Source organism: Cataglyphis hispanica, chromosome 25 (genome assembly GCF_021464435.1).
Source record: "Cataglyphis hispanica isolate Lineage 1 chromosome 25, ULB_Chis1_1.0, whole genome shotgun sequence".
Classification (NCBI taxonomy): domain Eukaryota; kingdom Metazoa; phylum Arthropoda; class Insecta; order Hymenoptera; family Formicidae; genus Cataglyphis; species Cataglyphis hispanica.
In genome coordinates, this window is record NC_065978.1 from 33,340 (window position 1) to 56,140 (window position 22,801).

At 32.6% G+C, this 22,801-nt stretch overlaps 2 protein-coding genes across 2 annotated transcripts; both read left to right on the forward strand.

Annotated features, from left to right (window-relative positions):
* Positions 1-1,300: 1,300 nt before the first annotated feature.
* On the forward strand, positions 1,301-11,949 carry LOC126858521 (T-box transcription factor TBX10-like). Its single transcript, XM_050608924.1, has 4 exons — positions 1,301-2,168; positions 3,842-4,170; positions 4,885-5,136; positions 9,941-11,949. Exons 1-4 carry the CDS (start codon positions 2,027-2,029, stop codon positions 10,484-10,486), a joined length of 1,269 nt encoding a protein of 422 aa, XP_050464881.1. The 5' UTR covers positions 1,301-2,026; the 3' UTR covers positions 10,487-11,949.
* A 7,589-nt stretch (positions 11,950-19,538) lies between these two features.
* LOC126858517 (splicing factor ESS-2 homolog) lies at positions 19,539-22,328 on the forward strand. Its single transcript, XM_050608918.1, has 3 exons — positions 19,539-19,920; positions 20,051-21,212; positions 21,628-22,328. Exons 1-3 carry the CDS (start codon positions 19,914-19,916, stop codon positions 21,923-21,925), a joined length of 1,467 nt encoding a protein of 488 aa, XP_050464875.1. The 5' UTR covers positions 19,539-19,913; the 3' UTR covers positions 21,926-22,328.
* Positions 22,329-22,801: the final 473 nt, after the last annotated feature.

A 22,801-nucleotide genomic window follows, 5' to 3' on the forward strand; every position in this document is an offset into this window, starting at 1 on the left:
TTTTATCCCATTACTTCTCTCTCTCTCTCTCTCTCTCTCTCTCTCTCTCTCTCTCTCTCGTAGTATCAACTATTATAAACAACTATTGATATAAGCAAACAATTTTGTCAATGACGTTATCCACCGATTTTTGAAAACGAAAAATGTAATTTATATACAGAATTCTGATTTATTTTAATTTGCTTAATCCATGCACGATATTTAAGATTTTGGTTTATCGTGGTGCTAAAAATGCCATCAAGATTTTTCTCACAAAAATAAAAAAAGAACGCAAATGTATTTTTTTCCGCGAGCATCGTTAACGGTCAGTCTTAAAAGAATTTTACGATGAAGAGAAAAAGCCATCCCGTATATACGCATGCATTAAGAAGTCTTACATCTTCGAATAGTGTATAATATGACTTTGTCGAATATATCGAATATTAATATTATAATATAAATATTAACGAAGTTTGAGAATTTTGTGAATGTCAGAATGAAAAATGTGTAAGTATACTGAACCTAAGCGAAGTTCTAGCATAATTATACTCCATTCGGCACTATATATATATATATATATATATATATATATATATATATATATATATATATATACTGTACGTATAATACAATTATATTATTAAATAACTCTATGAAAGAAAAACCTGCATTGAATTGAAAGATTTGAAATCTTAATTTAGTCCTTGTATCTCCTCTCTCTCTCTCTCTCTCTCTATTCCATATAATAATATATTTTATAATATAATTTATTTTCCTTATAAATAATTAATACTTTGATAATTTAACAAATTTTTAATTGAAAATTATTCAAGCTTTAATATTATTAACTTCGTAAAGATTTCAAGAATTGAATTTTTAAATATCGAAACTTAGCGTTTTTGACTTATCTTTTTATATAGAGTCTTTTTTCGCGATTGCATCATGCACATAATGAATCATTTTGTATGTGAAATACCTTACATCGTAGGATTGACGAATGTATTCCCGGGCGGCAAGATGAAAAGATCCATTCCTGAGTACATTGCACCTACCCCTAACATTTCTGGCTCACCAAGACTCCGCCTTCCGACATCAAAGTAGAAGACAGAGGATACATGCAGCATCCCATCGCCGGCCAGCGTGGGTGCTCGTGTAGGAGGCTCCTCAGAAAAGCCCTCCTTTCTTCCGCGTGCCTCCCTACGTCGCTCACTCTTTCTCTTTCTCCGTCTTTCTTCCTCAGAACGAATCTCCTAGAGAGAAACCGAGAGATACGAGAAAGAAAGAGAGAGAGAGAGGGAATATTTTTTCTTTGAGAGAGAATGATGTCTCGATGATAAGTCGCGGGGTAGTAGCCTCGGAAGAGTTCTTTCTGATTCATCCGGGACCCGCGCGGCTTTGAGCGTCCTTGTCAGCGTCCGGACACCGAGGTGAGGACAAGTCCTGTTGACGGCAGAGAGCAGCCTCTCGACGATGTCGGAGCTCGTCGGGTACTCGGTCAGAATCGGGACGCCGCTGAAACCACGGTCGGATCTTCTTTCAATGGGTAGTCGCGAGAGATGCTGAAGAAACCGCTCGTTTTGCGTTACGTTGTCGACGACATTAATGAGGAGAAAGAGAGAGAGAGAGAAAGTGAGAGGGGGACGGCTAGAAATTTTCCCGACAAAAACGTTATCTTATAAAACTCGAATTAAGATAGTGATAATTAATGGATCGATTGCCATCAGTGCGCGCGATTAAAATATAATTATTCAGCAATGATAATTTTCAGAGTGCGCGTTTTCTCAAGGAAATATCACGTGTGTATCTTTGAATGAAAATTTATTGAGGAATTGATGATGACGACGATAGAAATAATTCGCTAGTGCGCAAAGTGTTGTTTTTCTGCATTAAATCTTTAATTAAGTTCGAAATGTCGACGAATTGTGATTGCAGTGCAAAACAAATCGAAAATTTAATCACATGGATTACGAATCGACGCGTGGATTATGCGTCTCCCTTGTCGCGATAATTGGTATAGTAATAACCGATACCGATATTGTCGACGAGAATGCAACCGCAACACGAGCAACGACGCGAAATCGCCGCTGATTGCTGTTACCAGCAATGGCAGACGCATCATCATCATCATCATCACCATCATCAGCATCCGCATCTGCCTGCTATTCCGTCGCCAATGCAACAAATGGAAGGTAAATCATACACAACATAAATAATTATCTTTTTGTGTTTGTATGTTTATGTTGTATATTGTCAAAGCCATTTCAACGCGATTAGTTTCCTTGAAATTTTAATCAACTTTTAGTAAACCATGTATAGTTTGGTACTTATATTTCAAAAACGTATGGAGAAAGAGAGAGAACTTCTTAATTAAATATCATAATATTTATCTTGTTTAATATTTATCTTGTTTTGAGATAGAGATACTTTTTTAAAATTATGCTATTTTATCATGATTATTCACACTATACGAAAAATATTTTTTTGTGTTATTTTATTTAAATTGTATAGAATTCTCTATATAATTTTTTCTTTATTCATAATAATATATTCATGTATTTTCATATAATCATGTTACTATGCATACAGAGTAATTTGCAGAAAATCTGGATATCGTTACATTTATGCATCGAAATTATGCAGTGAGTGCATTAAAACGGCGACGCATTTCTCACGACTGCTTTTCTTTAGTTTGCACATTGAGCTTTCCAAGTTTTTTCATTGCATTCTGCGGTGCATAGAATTCGTCAGTTCTTTCTTGGAGGACAAAGGAAATGTCTTGGTTGATTCTGATATATCGTTGACCGTCCTTCAAATTTCAAGTTTGTATAATTTAAAAAAATGACGTAAATTAATGTATCACGAGCAGTGTGCGAGAAATGACATTTTCTTGAGTTATTTTAAAAGAGAGGGAAAAAAAGAAGTGTCAGTGAATAAAGAAAAAACAGTTGTGATCCACGTTATCATTCTTGATGATAGAATGTTGGAATGAAATAGGAGAAGGCGTTTTTGCAAGCTCATTGAGCTTTTTAATATTATCAAATATCACATTAGAAAAAAAACTTAAACTATTAATATTGAAAGTTTGATACTTAATATATTTTAATGACGTTGTATAAAAATTTAATAATTTGAATCATATAATTAAAATAAAGTAAACCGCAAAAAAAACTCAACTGCAGTTTCAAAGGAAATTTTTATAAGATTGACTTGGCAGACAATTTGCTAAATATGCAACATATTTTGGATAAATTTAAACTCGTAAATTTTTTAATCAATTTTGTTTTCCATTAATTTTTTCATATGCAGCTTAATTCATATATATAGGATATGTATAAAATTATATTTATAGAAAGCATCTCTCATTAACAATTAGCGCATTCTCTTTGAACTACGGATTTTTCAGTCAATTTTGAATTGAGTTTTTTCTTTATAATAATATCTAGGCATCCATAGCTTTTGAGTTAAAAGTGATTGAAAATAAAAGACTTTTTGAAAACTAACAAAGTTTTCAAAGAAACAAAGATAACATAGATAATGAAATCGCGTATATCTTTATTTTATTTTAACTAGTAATAGAAAGACTTAACTTGTAATAGAAAGAAAAAGAGAATTTTAATAAAATTGAGATTACTGCGAAAAATATATATTTAATAAAATAAAATATTGAAAATAGGAAAATTATCTCGACATTTTTGCTAAGGAAAAGTCGTCTAAAAATTTGCAAAAAAAAATCCAATTAAAATCAATTAAAAGAAAATACGCTTAATGAGGAACAACATAAATAAAACGTAAAGTAATTTTTCGTTTGAGCAAATATATATATAATTATACTTGCGCTAATTGTTTTTTGTTGCCGTTTCAGCCTGTTTGCAGAGCGCCGGAAGAGTGAAGCGATCGCGCAGTCCAAATCCGATGAAAGTCACTTTGCCGGTCCATGTGGCGAATCCGATCTCTCCGTCAGCCACAGAATCCCGCAATGACAGCAATAATAATAATCGTCACCACGGTGATCATCCGAGTGACGACGGTACGTCCTCCGCCGAGGAATTAGGTGCGAAACGGCCGCTTCATCCGGCGCTACTTGGCGCCGGTGCAGCCTTGGAGGCGAAACCGCTATGGGAGGAATTTCACCAGCTGGGTACCGAGATGATCGTCACGAAAGCGGGACGAAGAATGTTCCCCACATTTCAGGTAAAGATCATAAATATAGTTGTTTGAAACTCTAAAAACAAAATGCCGAAGTGACGATGTCCATGAAAAATGCAAACTATTATCAACCTGAAAGAGATTAATTATTAATAAAATAGTTATTATCGGAATATGTATAAAAATACAATATTTGAGAAAGATTAAAAATAATTCGAATATTTTATAAATAGCGCTCATTCTCTCGATAATTTAATAATCATGTTTTATCTTTTTTTAAATATAATTTTATTTATATTTATGATTTGGCAGCCGCTGTTATGATTTATTAGTTGTTAGATCATGTAATTAAAAATTATTCAATTATTTCAATTATTTGGAATTAATAAACTTTCAATATCAATTTTCTTAAAATTAAAATCTTGTCGAACAAATTTTATTTCACATTATCTTTCATAAAGAATTATTATTTTCTTCAAATTTGTGTCAAAAATAACGAAATATCTTTTTAAAATCAAATCACGTCGATATATATATATATATATATATATATATATATATATATATATATATACATATATATATATATAAAGCTAAGAGGAAAAGTTGAAAAGTGGGAAAAAGTTTCATTCTTGGACATTTTCTTAATATAAAATATTGTGACATCGATTGCGAGTTTATCAACTTCATTAAGAATATTTCGCGCAAAATGAAAAAAAAGTGCGTATGACAAATGACGAACATTTTGATGATCGACAGTGTCGATTGTTCGGCTTGGATCCCAACACGGAGTATTTGATGGTGATGGATTTCGTTCCGTGCGACGATAAGAGATACCGATATGCGTTCCACAGCAGCGCCTGGGTTGTCGCGGGTCGTGCTGATCCTGTATCACCCCCCAGGATTCACGTGCATCCCGACAGTCCTGCGAGTGGCGCTCACTGGATGAAACAGCCAATTTCCTTCGACAAATTAAAACTGACGAACAATCAACTGGACGATAACGGACATGTGAGTTAATTTTTCGTTGCTTTCGAATTATTTACGATAAAAGTAAAATAATAATGCATTACGAACAGTGTTTGGAACTATATGTCTTAGATTTTATCTAATATGTTACAGAATTTTTCTCAAATAACTAATACCATCTCACACATTCATTTACAAGAAAGGAATAAAATATTTAAACGATTAATTTAAAATTAATCCTTTTATAATATCAAGTGTCAAGCATTTGTCAGATAGAAGCCTAAAAATACATTTGCCAATCCAGTAAGTCGTAAAATTCGCTTGCCGTTACATGATTTTATCGCGGCGTAACTTTCCTTAAATTTTTCAATCGGCCGTTTCATAAAATGTAATAAAATATACAATAGCATAAAATAATAATGCATTACAAAGAGTGTTTGGAATTATATCGCTTTTATGTTATCTTTTTCATTCACTATGATATAAAAAAACGCGTTATATATTAAAATAGAAACGTTTTAGTAACAAATGACTTGACAAATGTCTTTTAATCTTACCTAGCATTCTTCTATCTAAATTTTTTTAATTATATTTCTTATATATATTTTTCTTTTCTATTAAATTTTATCTAAAATGTTACAGAATTTTTCTGAAACAATACCATCTTACACATTTATTTACAAAAAAGGAATAAAATATTTAAACGATTAATTTAAAATTGATAATAATATCTTTAATAATATCAAGTAACAATCATTCGTGAGATAAAAGCTTAAAGATACATTTGCCAATAAATAAATTGCATAATATATATAGATAAAAGGCAAAATTCATTCGCCGTTACATGATTTTATCACGGCGTAACTTTTCTCGAATTTTTCAATCAGCCCTTTCGTAAAGCGCATCTACGTAATAAAGTAGAATGAGAGACGCGAGAGTTTCCACGTGTTTGTCGTTTACGGACGAGTTCGTCTTAATTGACCTGAGATACGAGCCTGTCGCTCACGAGAGAAATTACGAGGAGAAAGAGCGCGACGCGGCATTTTCACAAGGATTGTTTGCTGTTTAAAAGATGCCAGTCGTAGATTAACCGGGCGTATCTCGCCGATCATGCTTCTTTCTTACCGAGGAATAATACGCGTCACACGTGCCGGTTATCTTAAAATAATCAGTTTTATAACTGATTGTGAGCGTGATTAAGGACGATTTAAACACACTTTACAGTTCTATTTTATCGTATGAAATACGTCGATGATACGAAATATTACATGTACATAAAAAAATAAAAGAGATTTCTAAAAACAATTTCATATCCGCCAAAATTCCATTAAATATACTTTATCCCTTTAAAAAGTTTCAACTAGTTTCTTGTATTATAAGCTTTCGTTTTTTATCGAATTATTTGTAATGTAAGCTTTTCAGAAACAAAAGAATTATTCATGAGAGATTGTGCGTGTAATAATTATGCACTTTTAAGGGTTAATAGTATATTTGGCAGACTCGTGATGTCCTGTCTGCAACATATTAATCTCGCCTTCTTGTCGCCACGAGTAGAACCGAAAGTATCGTGTGTATATAAAGAGTAATGTAAACAGATATAATATAAACAATACGCTGTAGAGGCTCTGGGAAAGAGGCGTAAATTTTGTGTAACGTTCAGTGTACCTCGAGAAAGAATTAGCAGCGATCAGCATATTTATTCATTTTTTGGTCGCACAATGTCAATCTTGATTCGAAATCGATTGCGAAATCGCTCGTAAAAGCGTAATGCTTACGTGACGTAAAATAAAACCTACTTCTTATGATTATTTTGCTGCAATATATATAATAATGAGAATTAAAATTAATGTGAATAATTTCTATCCTAAAGATAACAAGAATCAACAAATTTGAAATAAGAGATTTCGAAATTAAAATGTGTTTGGAATATTCTGATAAGATCCAGTCTAGAGCTATAGATCAGTTTATTTTAATAATTTAATCGCTTCTTTTTTAATAATAATTTATCTTTTTTTACATTAATATATATTGATACATTTTCATATGGAATTTTCTTTGTGGATCGAAACTTCTGATACTCTCTTGCGATCTACCATTTGACAATTCTTATCAAATCCTTATCGAAACAGTTATTAGCGACGTATATAAATGTTTACATATCGACCTATCTTCTGGCTTTATTAGTCTCTCGTTTCTTTTCTCTACTTCTTTTATATAGCGATTTTTATAAGAGAGAACCTTTTCTCCCCTATGTTAATACAAGATTTTCAAGATTTCATAATCAATTTTCAAGATTTTCGAGAACATTTCAAGTGTCGTAGGTTTCGCTTCGATTCTCTCGATCGTGCGGCGTGCGATACACCTGCGGCGGTGCTTACGGTGCTCAAAATAATTCTTCACGACGGCATTCGTGCCAAATCCATCAAGCCGACCGCGAACGCGATCGCGAAACGGGGGCTCAGTGTTGCGATGTCTCGGCATACCGATGAACGAAAGGACATGCGCGACATGCCGACATCGTGCACGTATGTTGATCGCGAAGGAGGTCAGGTACTCGTTTATTATGCTACGCGTGATTTCTTTGCGACTGATTATCGTTTCGCCGTTTCTAAACAATGAAGGAGATGATTTATGTCCAAGGATAAGCGAGCTTCTATCTCGGAAATGAATAGAAATAATTCAAGTTATGGCGGCGAGCAGGAAATTTATTATATCATTCATAAAGATATATAATATTATATTATCTTTATTTATATTTTGATGGTTGCACTCTATTGACATAAATATATGTATCTGTGAAATAGTATTATATAAGCTTAAGGTAGGAAAAAAATATTACTAATTTCTTTTTTAATTTAATTAGAAATGAATTTATCGACATAATTAAATTTTTTTTTTTTTTTATTGTTGATCAGATTTTTTTTTTATAAAGAATTTTCTTTCCCGATTGTACTACGGATCGGTCTATAGATATATTCACATCGCAATCTGTATAGCATACAATCATAAAAGTCGACATATTCTTGAGATGTGATTTATTTTTCGACACTCGAAACATCCTCCGGGACAGAAAAGGAGGAAACTTATACTCAGGCTCTCCGCTCGCGTTTCTCTCAAGAATGTATGTTGCCCTTTTCTTTCGCGGGAAGACCTCTGACCCGTGGCGAGAGGCTGTTCTTTTTCTCGCTTTACACACAGAGCAGTTTGTTCCTTTAATTGCGCACCGAAAAATGTGACACCGGGCTTTATAAAAAAAATCCGTAGGCGGGTCAGGAATGTCCGCTGATGCTCATCCTTAATTGACATACTCGCTATCACGAGGCGTTTCCAGATATTTGGAGAAAACTCTTTAAATATTACCCTAGATTTCATATTTACAGAAGATAGACACAATAAGTTGATAGAAATAAAATGTTTATTTTAGAAATTTTAATAATAATGTTTTTGGGACAATTAATATTTTAAAGACAATGGACTACATATTTATATAGACACATTGCACATAGGTGATATTATAGACTCCATTTTATTTCAAATAGACTTTACCAAAGCAAAATTACAACTTCAGGCCGATGTAAACATATTTGGAGCAAAGAAAATGTAAAGAAGTTGTGAAAAACATGACACATCTAAATTAACATCTGAAAAAAAACTCGATTCGAGTAAAAACTTTTTACTCGAGATACGCCAAATAATTTCCGGTTGTAAAAACAATTGTAGAATACCCGCAGTGGAATGCGCGATGTATAAACAAAAAATTATCGCGAATGATAAAGGATTATTTGAAATTCGAAAAAATATTAAAGAGAAAAAAATTAATCGTGAAAAATATGAATTCGAAGAGATAAGCATAAAAACAGCGTCTCAATTTTCAGGCCACACGCACTTTTCCTCCCGTTGTAGAATATGCGTGGTATGTGTATGTACATATACTTTGTGTGTGTGTGTGTGTGTGTGTGTGTGTATTTGGGCCTATTGACACACACATGCCATCGTGAAGCATATGCGCGTGAGTGCGCGGAGAAAAGGACGAGGGTGTCGGATTGCAGGCCGGGGGTTAGTTTTTACACTAATTAGTCACCGACTCTCTTCTAGCTGTCAAACATTGCGACCGCCCCCCTGTGGCGCTCCTTCCTTCCACCGAATTCGAGCTTCACGTGTCCTCATTCCTTCTCTTTTTCTTCCCTTTTGGACCCTTTTTTTTCTTCGTCAATTTCTCATATGATGATGACGACTTTACCAAATTGTGCCCATCGATTGTGAAAACATTTGTTGCTCTATGTTTGTCACAATATTTGTAATGCTATGTTTTTTTTACCACCAACTTATGCTGCAGCGTCACAAAATTGAAAAAAAAGAGAAAATATTTTGGCTTTATAAATTTTTTGTTTAATGATTAAATCAATTCTCTCTCTCTCTCTTTTTGTTTTAAAGCATATGAAGTTAATCAATTGAAATCAAATAAATATTAAAAAGTTTATCTTCACGATTGGGTTTAAATATGCTTTTTCTGAAAAATTCATAACAAATGTATGAAGTTAATCAAATGAAATTAAATAAATATCAAAAACTTTTATCTTCACGATTGAATTTAAATATGCTTTTTCTGAAAAATTCATAACAAATGTAGTTTGAAATGCTATTTGCTCCGAATCAATGATTCACAAATATTCTGCGATTTTTATCAGTGCATTTGTCTCAAGAAGAACGATTTGTGAAACTTGAATAAGAATTTGAATAATAACAAAATCCAAAAAAAGCAAATGAATGCGCTAATGTTGCTCATAAAGTCGAGTCAGGTTTTCTCCGCGCACGTTGAGACCGTTGATCCTTTCACACGTTGCAGATTATCTTGAACTCGATGCATCGTTACCAGCCACGCTGTCACGTGGTGGTCGCACCTTCGCCGCCCGGTTCAGCCCCGGATCCTCGCACGGAGAACTTCAAGACATTCTCCTTTCCGGAGACCAGGTTCACGGCGGTGACCGCATACCAGAATCACCGTATAACCCAGCTGAAGATCGCCAGCAACCCGTTCGCCAAGGGCTTCCGGGATTGCGAGTCCGACGAGTGCGAGTCCGCTAGCGTTGCCGTAGCCGGTGGGATGCAGAGTCCGGCCAAGAGACCGGCCACAGCGGCCGGAAATGTCGCCGGTCCTGCCGTCCTGTCGTCCAGTTACAACGCTATGCCAGCACCGATGCAGATCCCAGTGGGTATCACCACCGGGACCTCCCAGGAGCATCATCAGTTTTACGGTGCGACCAGCGCCTCGGGTCCCTGGACGCATTATTCGCATCATGGACAACCGTCGGCGCACGTCAATGCGGTACATTATCCGCATATGCAACCGCATTCACACCATTCAGGCGCTTCTCTTTATGGACCGCGATAATTGATCATCATATCACCATTTTATTATTTCTCATCGATTTCTACGATTTCGACGATTTGATGTTCGAAAAATAGAGATGAGATTAAAATGGGATTCTCATATTCGTTTCTCGATCGATGTTTTTCGTGGAGCGTGTGATAACTGATTGATTAAGAACTCGGTGTGTGCTTAAGGAACAGAGGAAACGAAATATATTCTTGTATCCTGGTGCCTTTTCCTTACAGATCGCGATAATCGATCATTGTATGATCTCTTATCGTTGAAGATTTAATCTGTTCTTGAGGTAAAAAATGGAGTTTTAAGTGTATCTCTCAAGACTTTTTTGCAGATCACGAAAATTGGCAATTGTTATTGTTAATACGATTTTATCTTCTTATATGCAGAAGTTTGCTGGTGCCTTTACATCTATATTTTAGACGGAAAAATGTGATCTTTCGTAAAAAAGTTATATATCAGTGCCTTCTTTATGCTTAAGAAAACATTGGAATATCAAAGTATTTTACATTTTACTCTCGTCCTGATTCTTTTTTCAGGCATAAGAATCGTTTTACACGAAGCCATGTAAATTAAAAGATTATATTTACGTATATACCTATATTTTTATTTATAACAACGGTTTTCTGTTTGAATTTATTTAAAACTGAAAATAAGATACAAAATAATTAATAGAGATGCCTTATTAAATGCTAATACTCAATGTAGTAAATGTAATTTGTACCAAAGATTATACCAATATTTTACGTATAAATTATGAATCTATATATATTCAAATTACGTGCAATAAAAGTTTTCTAGTGATTCATATATTTACATTATAAGCAATAATATTAAGTGAATAATATTCATTACTTCACCGTTGATAATATTCATAACATATTTTTGCAAAGTGCTGACGGATCTGCATAAATAAAATTACAATAGATCCAGACATTTGTACTCAAACTCTTTCTTTCATGTGCAAGGTCTGTACAAGCGAACATTTCTTTTTTTTTTCTATATGTTAAAACATGCGGTTAATTAAAAATATTAACAAAGAAAATTATAAAACATAATGAGAACAATGTTAATTAACATTTTATTTGTGAATTAATTTTGGCATCATTTATTTTCATACAAATTTTTCTAAGTGCTTCGAATTAATTCGCGCGTAAGAAACGAATCGACCGATTGACGTCGTTCGTAAAGTCGCGGAAGACCAGGGCAAGTAAGTGCCTTTTGTAGGAGCAAAGTGCGTCTATTTATACTAGCTATCTCAAATGCCAAACGAGCTTAAAACGTTCTCGAGCCAAGACGGGAAAGTAAACGCGCCGTGACACTCCGTGAGAGTAACGTGGCTACTAAGTGCCTTAATAAATTATGCCGCCCGAGTATCGTGCCATTGTGCCCCCAACTTTTTTAAAGACTCTCGTTAGTTATATAATAGAAGGTTATTCCTTTTTTATGGCCAAACAAGGAATAAACACACAAGGAATATAACGAAATATAATTTATTTCTTTTGAACCGACCTCTCTTTCTTCCTAGAAAACATGCATGCGAATTTAATATCCTATTTTGCAAGTGGAGTTTTCCGCTTCTTCTTTGACTAATTAAATTCTTAATTAGAAATTGTTAGCAGATATTTTATACCAGTTTTATACAATACCTATATCGTGACGTGAAACTATATCTCTTTTGTTTTTTGCAACTTGACAGGAGATATTATATAATTAAAATATATCAACGACACATACGCATACATATATCTTATACATACATATATATATATATATATATCTTATATATAATAAATTTATATATATCTTATATATAAAAGTGTCGCGCGTATTAACGTTCATTATACATAAAATACTTCGCAATTCCATTGTATCTGAACAAATCTTAAATTAAAAAAAATTCCTCTTTTACATTTATTCTTTGTGAAAGAATCATATATTTATTTTACATGACAACTCAATTTAAATTAGCAGTTTAAATTATACTCCGATACATTTTCGCTGACCATCGCGAAAACCGTAAGTTTGATATCGCGACTGTCAGAAATGACGAGCTGACGGCGACGAAGCGAAATGAGAAGTAACTCGAGTAACTGCGTCTCTGAAGCATCCGTGGACCGACGTACACCGTGATTGATGGCTGCGCGGGGAACAACGCTGTGTAAACATATTACAAGCGTATGCTTAATGACTGTCGGTGGCTACAGTCCCAGCCAGTTCAGTTAAACGTTTTGCACTCGTCTGTATTTTCAAAACTGTCTCCACCTTTTATTAAAAGAGAAAAAGGGAGAGGAGAAAATGCGAGACGGCTCTCGATGCACAATATATATTTACGCAATACTTAAAAGATACTTATGTTAGCAAAAGAATATTTATCATTTTTTTGTTTACAAACAATTTTATTTGAATAGAAAATCACAATAATTTTGAAAGTCATTATGATGCCATTTTGTTATTATTGTAAATTTCCCTTCTGCTTGGGTATATTTGTATATATATATATATATATATATATATATATATATATATATATATATCTAACTTACGATATAAATAAATATTTATCAAAGTAAACGAAGAACATTCACTTCTTATTCAAATTTAGCGCGATATTCGATATGCAAGTACAAGGGAAGAAATACAATATAATTTACATTACATAATGTAAATTATAAATAAAAAGATTAGAAAATTATGAATTTTATCTATATTTTATCTATATTTATATATAAATAAATTTTTTCTCGACAAAATTAATTTAGTTCGCGAAAATGGAACTTATTAACTTATTCTGCGAAAGGACATTTACGCGAATGCGTTGTACACTGTTTGCCAACACAAGGGGAGGTCTTGCGCGCCCCTGTACTTTTGACACTTTAACCCTAGGAGTAATATAAGACCGCGAGTCTTTCAGTCTACACAGAGAAGCCGCGCTTATCGGCGGCGCGTGACGGCGCCGGTAGTAAAAAGCTGCCCCCCTCCCCCTCACCCCTCTGCCGAGCATATTCTTTTCATCTCCGTCGTAGGTGTTGCGGCTAACCAGAGTTAATCCTCGAGAGGTCACCTGACACTGTATCGCCGACGGTGACACCCTTTTTGAGTTTATACTTACAAAGTCAAAGGCAACAGATCCCCTTGGTTAACGCCAAGAAAAAAAAGAGATAGACATCGCGAAAAGTTTTTACCACCAACGTTGTTCGAAAGGAACGTGTCCACATGCCTTTCGTCGAAAGAATCGAATTTTAATCATCAAGAAATTCATTGTAAAGTAGATCAAGAAACTGATTGTGTGCATTTGATTAAAGTTGAAATTATGAAATTAATGCACATTAATTTTAAAATTAATCAAAAATAATTGATGTAATTAGGATTGATAATAAAATATTAAGAGAGTGTTTATGTAACTGCAGATTGATAATTATGAACAATTAATACTAATTTGTTAGCAATAGCAAATATATATTCGAGTTTTCTATTTGCGCTAGAACTTAAAAACATGCGCAGCATTCCTTTACTAAGTTTCTTTTTCCATAAACTTCTATTAGCCCTTGTAAACCCACTTTACTGCAGAGGCGTAACCACTGACCTCTAAAAAGAAAATGTCTCTGGAATCTTTCACACTCTCCCCTCATCTTTCTGACCCAATTTCTAGTCGTATATTGCCGATCGTGAAATTGGAAATATTCGCTCTATTGTTTTATGATATGGAGAGGATGTATGGAGAGTCTTTATTATATTAATATATGTATGTTAAAGAAATAATCGTTAGATCGCAAAATTTTTTACATAATAATTTAAAAAATATTTTTTTTATTAGTTTATATATTTTAAATACCACTTACTAATAATCTTGTCTTTCTTTTCTATTGTTTAAAGAATATTTGAAGAAACTTTTAATATGTAAACTATATCAGGCAATAATCTGTAACTGAGCTAACGGAGCAAATGAGATATTCTTATAATAAAAATAAATTCGCATACAATTACATGAACATTTAATTATAAATAAATAAGTTAATAAATTTACAAACAGTAAAAATAATACAATTACAAAAAAGGGAGAAATAAAAAAAATAATTAATTGGTATGTTGATTAATATGAGTTACATAATTGTTAACCACAAGTCTTTGGAACAACTTTGTGATGGAAATGCAATCCTTTGGAAGGCCGTTGCAGAGTTTCAATAAATTTTTAACAACAATAACAATCGGCTCGTATATTACATTTTACTCCGTGACCATGATTTTGGATTTCGTTTTCTTATTTTATATTATATTATATCACACTGAGGAGAGTCCAGACTAGGATAGAAACATTTGTGTATTTAAATTCATATGACTTATTTCTACTCGCATCAATTGACATATTATTGATTTCCGTCTTTTTTATCTGATTTTATTGTTTTAATTTATATAATTTATTGTTTTATTTTGTAATTTATATTATTTATTATTTTATTTTGTAAGAATCAAATTACTTACTTGTACTTGTAATGATTGTGCTTTCTTAACCGTAATTGAATTTTCTATGATTTTTGTAACTCATATTAATCAACATATGAATTAATTATTTCTCCGTTTTTTGTAATCGTATTATTTTTACTGTTTAGAAATGTATTAACTTATTTATTTATAATTAAATGTTCATGTAATTGTATGCGAATTTATTTTTATTATAAGAACACTTTGTTTGCTCCGTTAGCCCAGTTATTTTTGATTATTGTTTATCTAATTATTAAAGAGCCTTTTGTATTGTTTTGTATCAAGCAATTTTAAATTCGTAATCGGTTATATTTTGCGATATCCATTATTGGATTATTTCATTGCATTGCGAAAATATTTTTCAGGTGCAACAAACACAGAATTGAATTATATATTATAGTGTTATATTTTAAATTAAAAATATTAAGTATAAATATTATACAGTCATTCTAATTTCAGGTATATATAAATTTTCTGTAAGAAATTAGTTCTCATTAAAATTATATAAAAGGGAAGTAAAAATTGTATAAAATACATCAAAATTGCGTTTAAAATTTGTGTATTTTATGTAAATTTGTTCTTTTATTATTATTACTATTGGGATAATTCTTAATTGGATTATTTTATCCTGCAAGTTTTACATCCCTTGTCATCGCTGCTTCCTTCATCGATATCGATCAAGACTACGCGTGCTGTCAATTACCGAACGCAACCGGGTATAACGAGAAGCGATGGGGTATGAGAAGCAGCATGAAAGAGAGCTTAATAAATCTCCCTAATTTTCCGGCGGTGGCTCGTTGGTCGCGGATCAAAGACCAACAAATGAATCGCTTGGTAGATGGAGGGAAAAAGAAGGAAGGAGGAAACGCGCGCATCCACGTCTCCTGGAGGAAGGCGCTATATCCTACGGACCATGAATCCGTCATCGCAACCTACCACGAACCTACAATTCGTGCGTGCACATTATGGCAGGGCTTTTATAGTTTCCACGTCGTCGACATGACGAAACGCTCTCTGAATTTTCGAAGAAGATCTTGTGTGTGAGTTGTTTTATATATATATATACATACAGAATAATCGCGCATAATTCTCGCGATCTTAATTTTAATCACAAATTCTTCCATGAATGTGTAATCAGTTTTTTTCTTAGCACAAAATGTCGAGGCTAGTGACTTACAAGCAAATAAAAAACAAGAGTGTCTCACATATTAAGCTTCAGAAGAACAAATATACAACAAAGCCACAATTAAAAACTAACCAGTTAATTTCAGATAAATTTTAAGAGAGAATATCAATTTTAAGAACTTATAAAGATATATGATATGATAAAATTGAAAGAATGTGATAAATGATGATGATTTTTCTCAAGCTTACATATAATCTTGGTTTAATTATAATAGATTAAGTATATGTAGCTTTATGTATTTCTATTACGCAGAGATTCCTCTCTTTAGATAATAGATAAATATCGATAGTATCGCCTCGATATGATATTGCAATTGCTGCTCTATATGTTACGCCACATGTTACTTTCGAAAGATCGAAAAGTCTTGCCGCGTCCCTCTGAAGAAGTCAACCGGCCAGATCTGAGGAAGCGTCGCGGCGCGGCGTGGCGCGGCGCGGTGATGTGCGACGACCAAGAAGTTCATATCCTGCGCACGAATACGGCCGCAATGACAGATTTACAGATTCCAGCCATCGTCCTCTTCCACCGGGATGATTCTTAAAGCGGAAGGCGCGCCTTGTACACGCGGCCCCGGCCGAGTGCGCGTCAAATCGCACCTCGACTGTTTACGCTTTACGTCTGCAACCTTTTCCTCGTCTCTCTCGTTGTCCCACTGCTCTCTTCTACTTTTACTGCCGCCATCCTCGCCGTATTTTGACGGTCCTGCGTGTTTTATGTAGTTATTTATGTCTGCGAAGTGTCGAGCGCGTGTTTCGCGATATATGTAAAAATATTTCGTATGAAATATATAAAGATACAATATATATATCGTATACATATATATCGTAGAATGAAGAAATTTATATATGAAGAAATTATAAATCACGTTTTTTTATCTATATATATATATATATATATATATATATATATCTATATATATATATATCATAATATATTTCTTCATATGAAATCACTCTCTTTCTAATAATATTATTAAAAAAATATAGAGATATAAAAAAGCGTAAGAGAAATATTATAAATAGATTCTCATATAAAGTATAGAAAATCAATTATCTTTGAATATTTCGTGCGCCATGTAAGTATATTAGAGAAAATTTTGGAAATGCGGGTTAAACGCGACAAATACGCTGCGGTCGACTTGGCCCGATGTTGCAATGACAGAAGATCGTCCCCTCTATTTACATAAGGTAAACCTCTTCTAGCATCCGTGGCACAGTCACGGTCAGCGTCTGTCTTCGCGTGCTTCGCTTGCTTGGACAATTTTCACCCACGCCGATAGACATGTCCGTTTCCTTCCTTTTTTGTATCTTTGCTTCCGTAAAGTCTTCGCGTATATCTCTCCGAAAAATATAAATATCTCTCTGAATAAAATATTTAATACCTCATTTCCGCATGTGTGTTTTAAATATATTTAAACTTGATTTATTTTGGATAACTTTCGTTATCATATTCTAATTTTAATTTTTTTATCGAATATTTTTTATAGTCTATAATGTTATTATATCGATTATATCAACATTGTAATATTTTAATACGAAATAATATATTGTAGTAATGATCTAGAAGAAATTCCGTGAGTAGGCGACACTGAGAGAAGAAACGACGATAGTTTTCGATGTTGGCACAAAGTGCAATTTATGACAAATTTAAATCATAAGTGTTGGCAGTCATCGGTCGTGCAATTATGAGAAACAAGTTCACGTAAAATTGTCGTGTCTGTTCATTATTAATAAATCTGTGTAAAATAACGATGACGGTTATTAACGCAATGGAAATACTTTTATTTCTAAAGATTACTTTCGTTGAAATTTGCCGACATTGAAATCAGATCACATTATCTTTACATGTGATTATATCGGTTTTGCAGAAGTAAAACGAGGATTTCCATCATATTTCGTTTCGGTTTGAACGATAAACAATTAAAAAGAGTGTGAAACTTTTAAAGTAAATTGACAATTTATCTAGTATAAGATTAAGAGTTTTTTCCCTTAGATCTTAGACCATTCATTCGTTGCGATTTGACGAAGAAGAAGAAAGGAAATGGAAACTAGGTGATGCACATTTTGATGCGATTATCTCGCGTTTTCGGTCGCGCACGCATACAATCGGCACGCATATCCTATCTCGCCGCTGGAATCCTCATATGTCTGTCAACGTGATTCTCCAACACCTCGGGGCCTCGGATCACTTTGCTCGCGCGGATGCTCACGCGAGCGTACGAACGCGTCGGCAATACGAGATCTCGTGTCCCATCCCACTGTCCCAGCTGGACCAAAATATCACTGGCGACTAGTGGCCAGAGATTCAGGGCCGTATATTCATCGTGGCGTCCCCACGAAAAAGAGATATTAATCTAAAAACATATAAAATATATGTATAATATATACGAGGCGATTGCCATTCAATCCTATCTGATAGGATACATTTAACTTTTATTTTATTGTTAAATCTATTTTAAATAATCTATGAACTATACTCTCGAAGCAGGGAGATAATTCTATTTGTGATTTCATGTGTCAAAAATATTATGAATATTATTCTCTAATACACAAAATTTTATTTACATTTTACATAAAGTATTTTAATTATTAAAGTTATTAATTAAGTTGATTAAAAAGTAAATATAATTATGAGTTAGGAAAGTATCTTATTTAAATCAATATATAAAATATAATAGTCTTGCAAAGCATTTTCACAAGAATATAATATATATTGCTATAAATACTGATGAAAATAAAAGTAATTGTAAAAATATTTTTATATAGAAGCATATATATTTCACGTTGCATCAAATATTTAATATATAGATAATATATATGTATACTGTATTATCTGACAAGTAATTTTATAATTAAATCGTAATTAAATTACTTTACTAACTTTTTATTTGTCAATCTCAGATCTGTGTGATATATATCATAATATTATATATTTGAATAATAAGATTACACGCACACAGTAATTTAATGAAGATATGTTGATAAAATAATTTAATTTTTGCATTTTAATAACGATGAACGTGTTACCTATGTTCTCAATGGACATCACGATTTCAAACTCATCCATGATTAAAGTAATTTTTAAATTTTTGAATTACCATTACTAAATCTGTTACTTTAGACATATCTATCTCGCACATTCTCTGTCCATATAAAAATAAAATATGCTCGACTTTATAAATACGTTTTTAATATTGCACAAGTTTCGAATAATGCATAAAATTTTATTCTGAATTCTGTCACGAATTATATAATTATCATAATATATATTGCAAATCAAAACGATACTCAACCTTATTAACGCGAGATGGCGCCACGTCGCATATCAACTATTGCGATTATCATATATCGGTAATGTTATTCTTGCATTGAGGTTTTATTGTGACAGATTCGGTTTTTCTCAGTTATGTACTATATTACATCATATTACACTTCTTACATTTAAAATGAGATATATAAATATATATATTTGAAAGAAGAAAAGAGGCAAAAGTGAAAATCGACAGAATATACTAATAGTGCAATTAAATTAACAAATCTATCATCAATTATCACGTGTATGATAGCAGAATGGAATGTGTAAATATTTCATGGTCTAAAAAATTCTATATTTAAAGAATTATGATGTGATCTAATACGTATAGATATGTATTAAGTAGATTTGCAAGAAAATATTTTTTTATACTCATAAATGTTTATCTTTGTAATAACAATAAACAAGAATTCTAGTATATAACCTCTATATGCACTTGCACTGTTATTTAAAATGAGTGGTAAGTATATAATCAAGTATTAATGTAAACATAATTAAATTATTCTTCTTTTATTTTACGAAATAGAAAAATCCTTATTTTTTTATTTATTTAAATTCTTTTCTTATTAATATTATTTTTAATCTTTTAGATTCTATTATGGATAGCCCAGGCTCCAAAGCTCTCGAAGCTGCAAAGAATATAAAAGATCTGGCAATATTTAAGAAGCCTGTTGGAGTTGCGAAAAAGAGTAAAAATACTCGACCAAAGATTTTAGATGAAGACACGTATATCGAGAAAATGAGTGAAATCATACAAAGGGATTTTTTTCCACATCTAGAAAAATTACAAGCACAGAATGAATATCTGGATGCTTTAGAACATAATGATATAAAGAGAATGAGAGAATTATATGAGAAATATAGTTCTGGTCGACCTGTCACAGAAAGGCCAGTTAGTCCTGCAACTTTTGAAACTCCACTACGCCGAACTGAGTCAGATGAATTGCCATGTACTCCTGAAGTATTATCCCAAGAAACATCTGTTGAATATGTAAAAAAGGATAGTAAAGAAGAAAATAAAACTGGTCTTGATGATTATTTGAATTCTCATACAAGCGAAGATAATGCTAGTTTTGAAGAAATGATGATCGAGGCCGAAAACAAACGTAAATTGAAATACGGCTGGCTTTACGAGGCAGAAGAGAAATCAAAGTCGTGGCTCGCTATTGACAAACCTGCAACAGATATTCTTGCAATTGAAGGATCAAATTCTAGACCCAAACAAGTAGATAGTTGGGCTTATAAGAATAAAAATTACATTATGTATATTCCTGATGGAGTGGAACTTACAGCTGAAGAGAAAATAGAGTTAGCTAAAAACAAGCAAACTGTAATGCATGAAAATACGAGACTGAGGATAAATCCATTCAACGAGCAACAAAATAAAGAAACTATCAATGAATTGGCTAAGTCGCAATCCAGAGCTAATGATGGTAAGATTGGTGTGGACGGCAAAGAAGTCGTCAGGAATGCGACGCCGCGAGTAAATGGCTTTAGTTTTGTGGCTACGCCAAGTCCAAGACCAGGAGAATGTGAAAGTCCACTGATGACATGGGGTCAGATTGAAGGGACACCTTTTCGATTAGATGGTGGTGATACTCCATTGCTGAGAACAAGTCAAGGTCCATCTTTCAGAATAGCGGAACCACCGAAAAGGGAGCAATTAGCATTGCAGTTGGCTGAGAAAGCTGGTGAAAGGCACAGGGATCGAAAGAATAAGGCTTTAGAAGCAGCTAGAAGATCATTAGCTACGTAAGTAATATTTAAGTAATATAAAAAATATTTTAGTTTGTGAACCACTAAATATTTCTTTCTGAATCTTTAAAATTTTATTAAATTTTATTCAAAAATTTAATAACCTTATCGTGATATAATATTCAGTAAAAGAAGAGCAGATTTTTGAGTTACATTTTTTTTAATATGGAGAGCGATTAAAATAAATTAATTTGAACATATAAATCTCTCTCTCTCTCTCCTCTCTCTTTCTTTCTTTCTTTCTCTCTATACTTAATATATTTTGTAACTGGAACAACCAAGAGAAATTTTCAATTTTTTATTTTTTTCTTACATGCAAAATCATCATCTTTTCGATTATGATGCAAACTATGAAACACATTGTGCATGACATACTTATATAAAAATTTATAAAAATATCTGTTCTTTTCAGTCCATCACCGAGATCAACTATAGATCGTTTGAGCACAATGTCTCCTGCAGCGAGAAGATTAGCAACACAAAAACTCCGGATATCAAGTACACCGTCGCCTCGGCGAACACTATCGTCAAGAACTCCGACCATAGGCATCAAGACACCTAATATACCACGTGCGATCACGCCAGTTAAAGACGCTATCTCTCGAAAATCGGAAACAAATACTACGCGAATACAAGGACCCGTACTTACTGATAATTTACTCAATCTACCTCTGCAGCGGCAACGAGCGTCGGATTTTTTTAACAAATGAGGAGTTTTAAGTTGAAAGATTGTGTAAAAATATCATGTATAATAATTTTTATTTAGAATTCTAACAATGTATAAATATCATATTTATCTGTTTATATTAATATTAAGGAGATAATTAATGATATGATTAACTATAACATTTTCAATATAATATGTACAAAGCTTTCAAATTTGTATTTTATTGAATATTGTCTACGATTATATTTTATTTCATATTTCAATTTACAGTTTCCTAGAGTAGATGTATTTTTTGTATAAATAACTGTTATACATTTTTTTTTCATTTCCTTATATATGTAAAATAGATATATATCATAGATTTTTATTAAAGAGAAGTTTGTATGAAAAAAAGAGTTTTCAGTCTGCAAATTTAATTGATATTATTCGAATATATATAGATTAATTTTTAAAACACCTTTATTTGTACGATAAAGTATCATGTAAAAAATATATCTTATAATATTCTATATTAAAGTTTTTTTATAATGTATAATTAATTTTTATTTTGTCGTCCTTTTCCTTACAATGGAATTTATCAATATTGCCATTATATAGAAAGTTTTATTTCATTTGTATAAATTTTTGATAATGTATGTAATGTAAAAAATTGCGAACAAAATTTGATCGCATGATTAATGACCTTGCCCTAACTCTTTCATCATTCACTGAAATGCGCATCCTCTATTTTCATTCTGCTGTATCTTCATGTTTCGTTTATTATTACGCACACAAATACGGAAATCAAGTTAACCGGTTGTCAACCGATCGATTCGTTTCCTCTACAAAACGATTATGATATTTCTCGACGAACATAAATTGCGCGAAACTATAAAATGTCGTTTTTCACATTTAGCGGAACCTGAGAATTCAGGAAGCG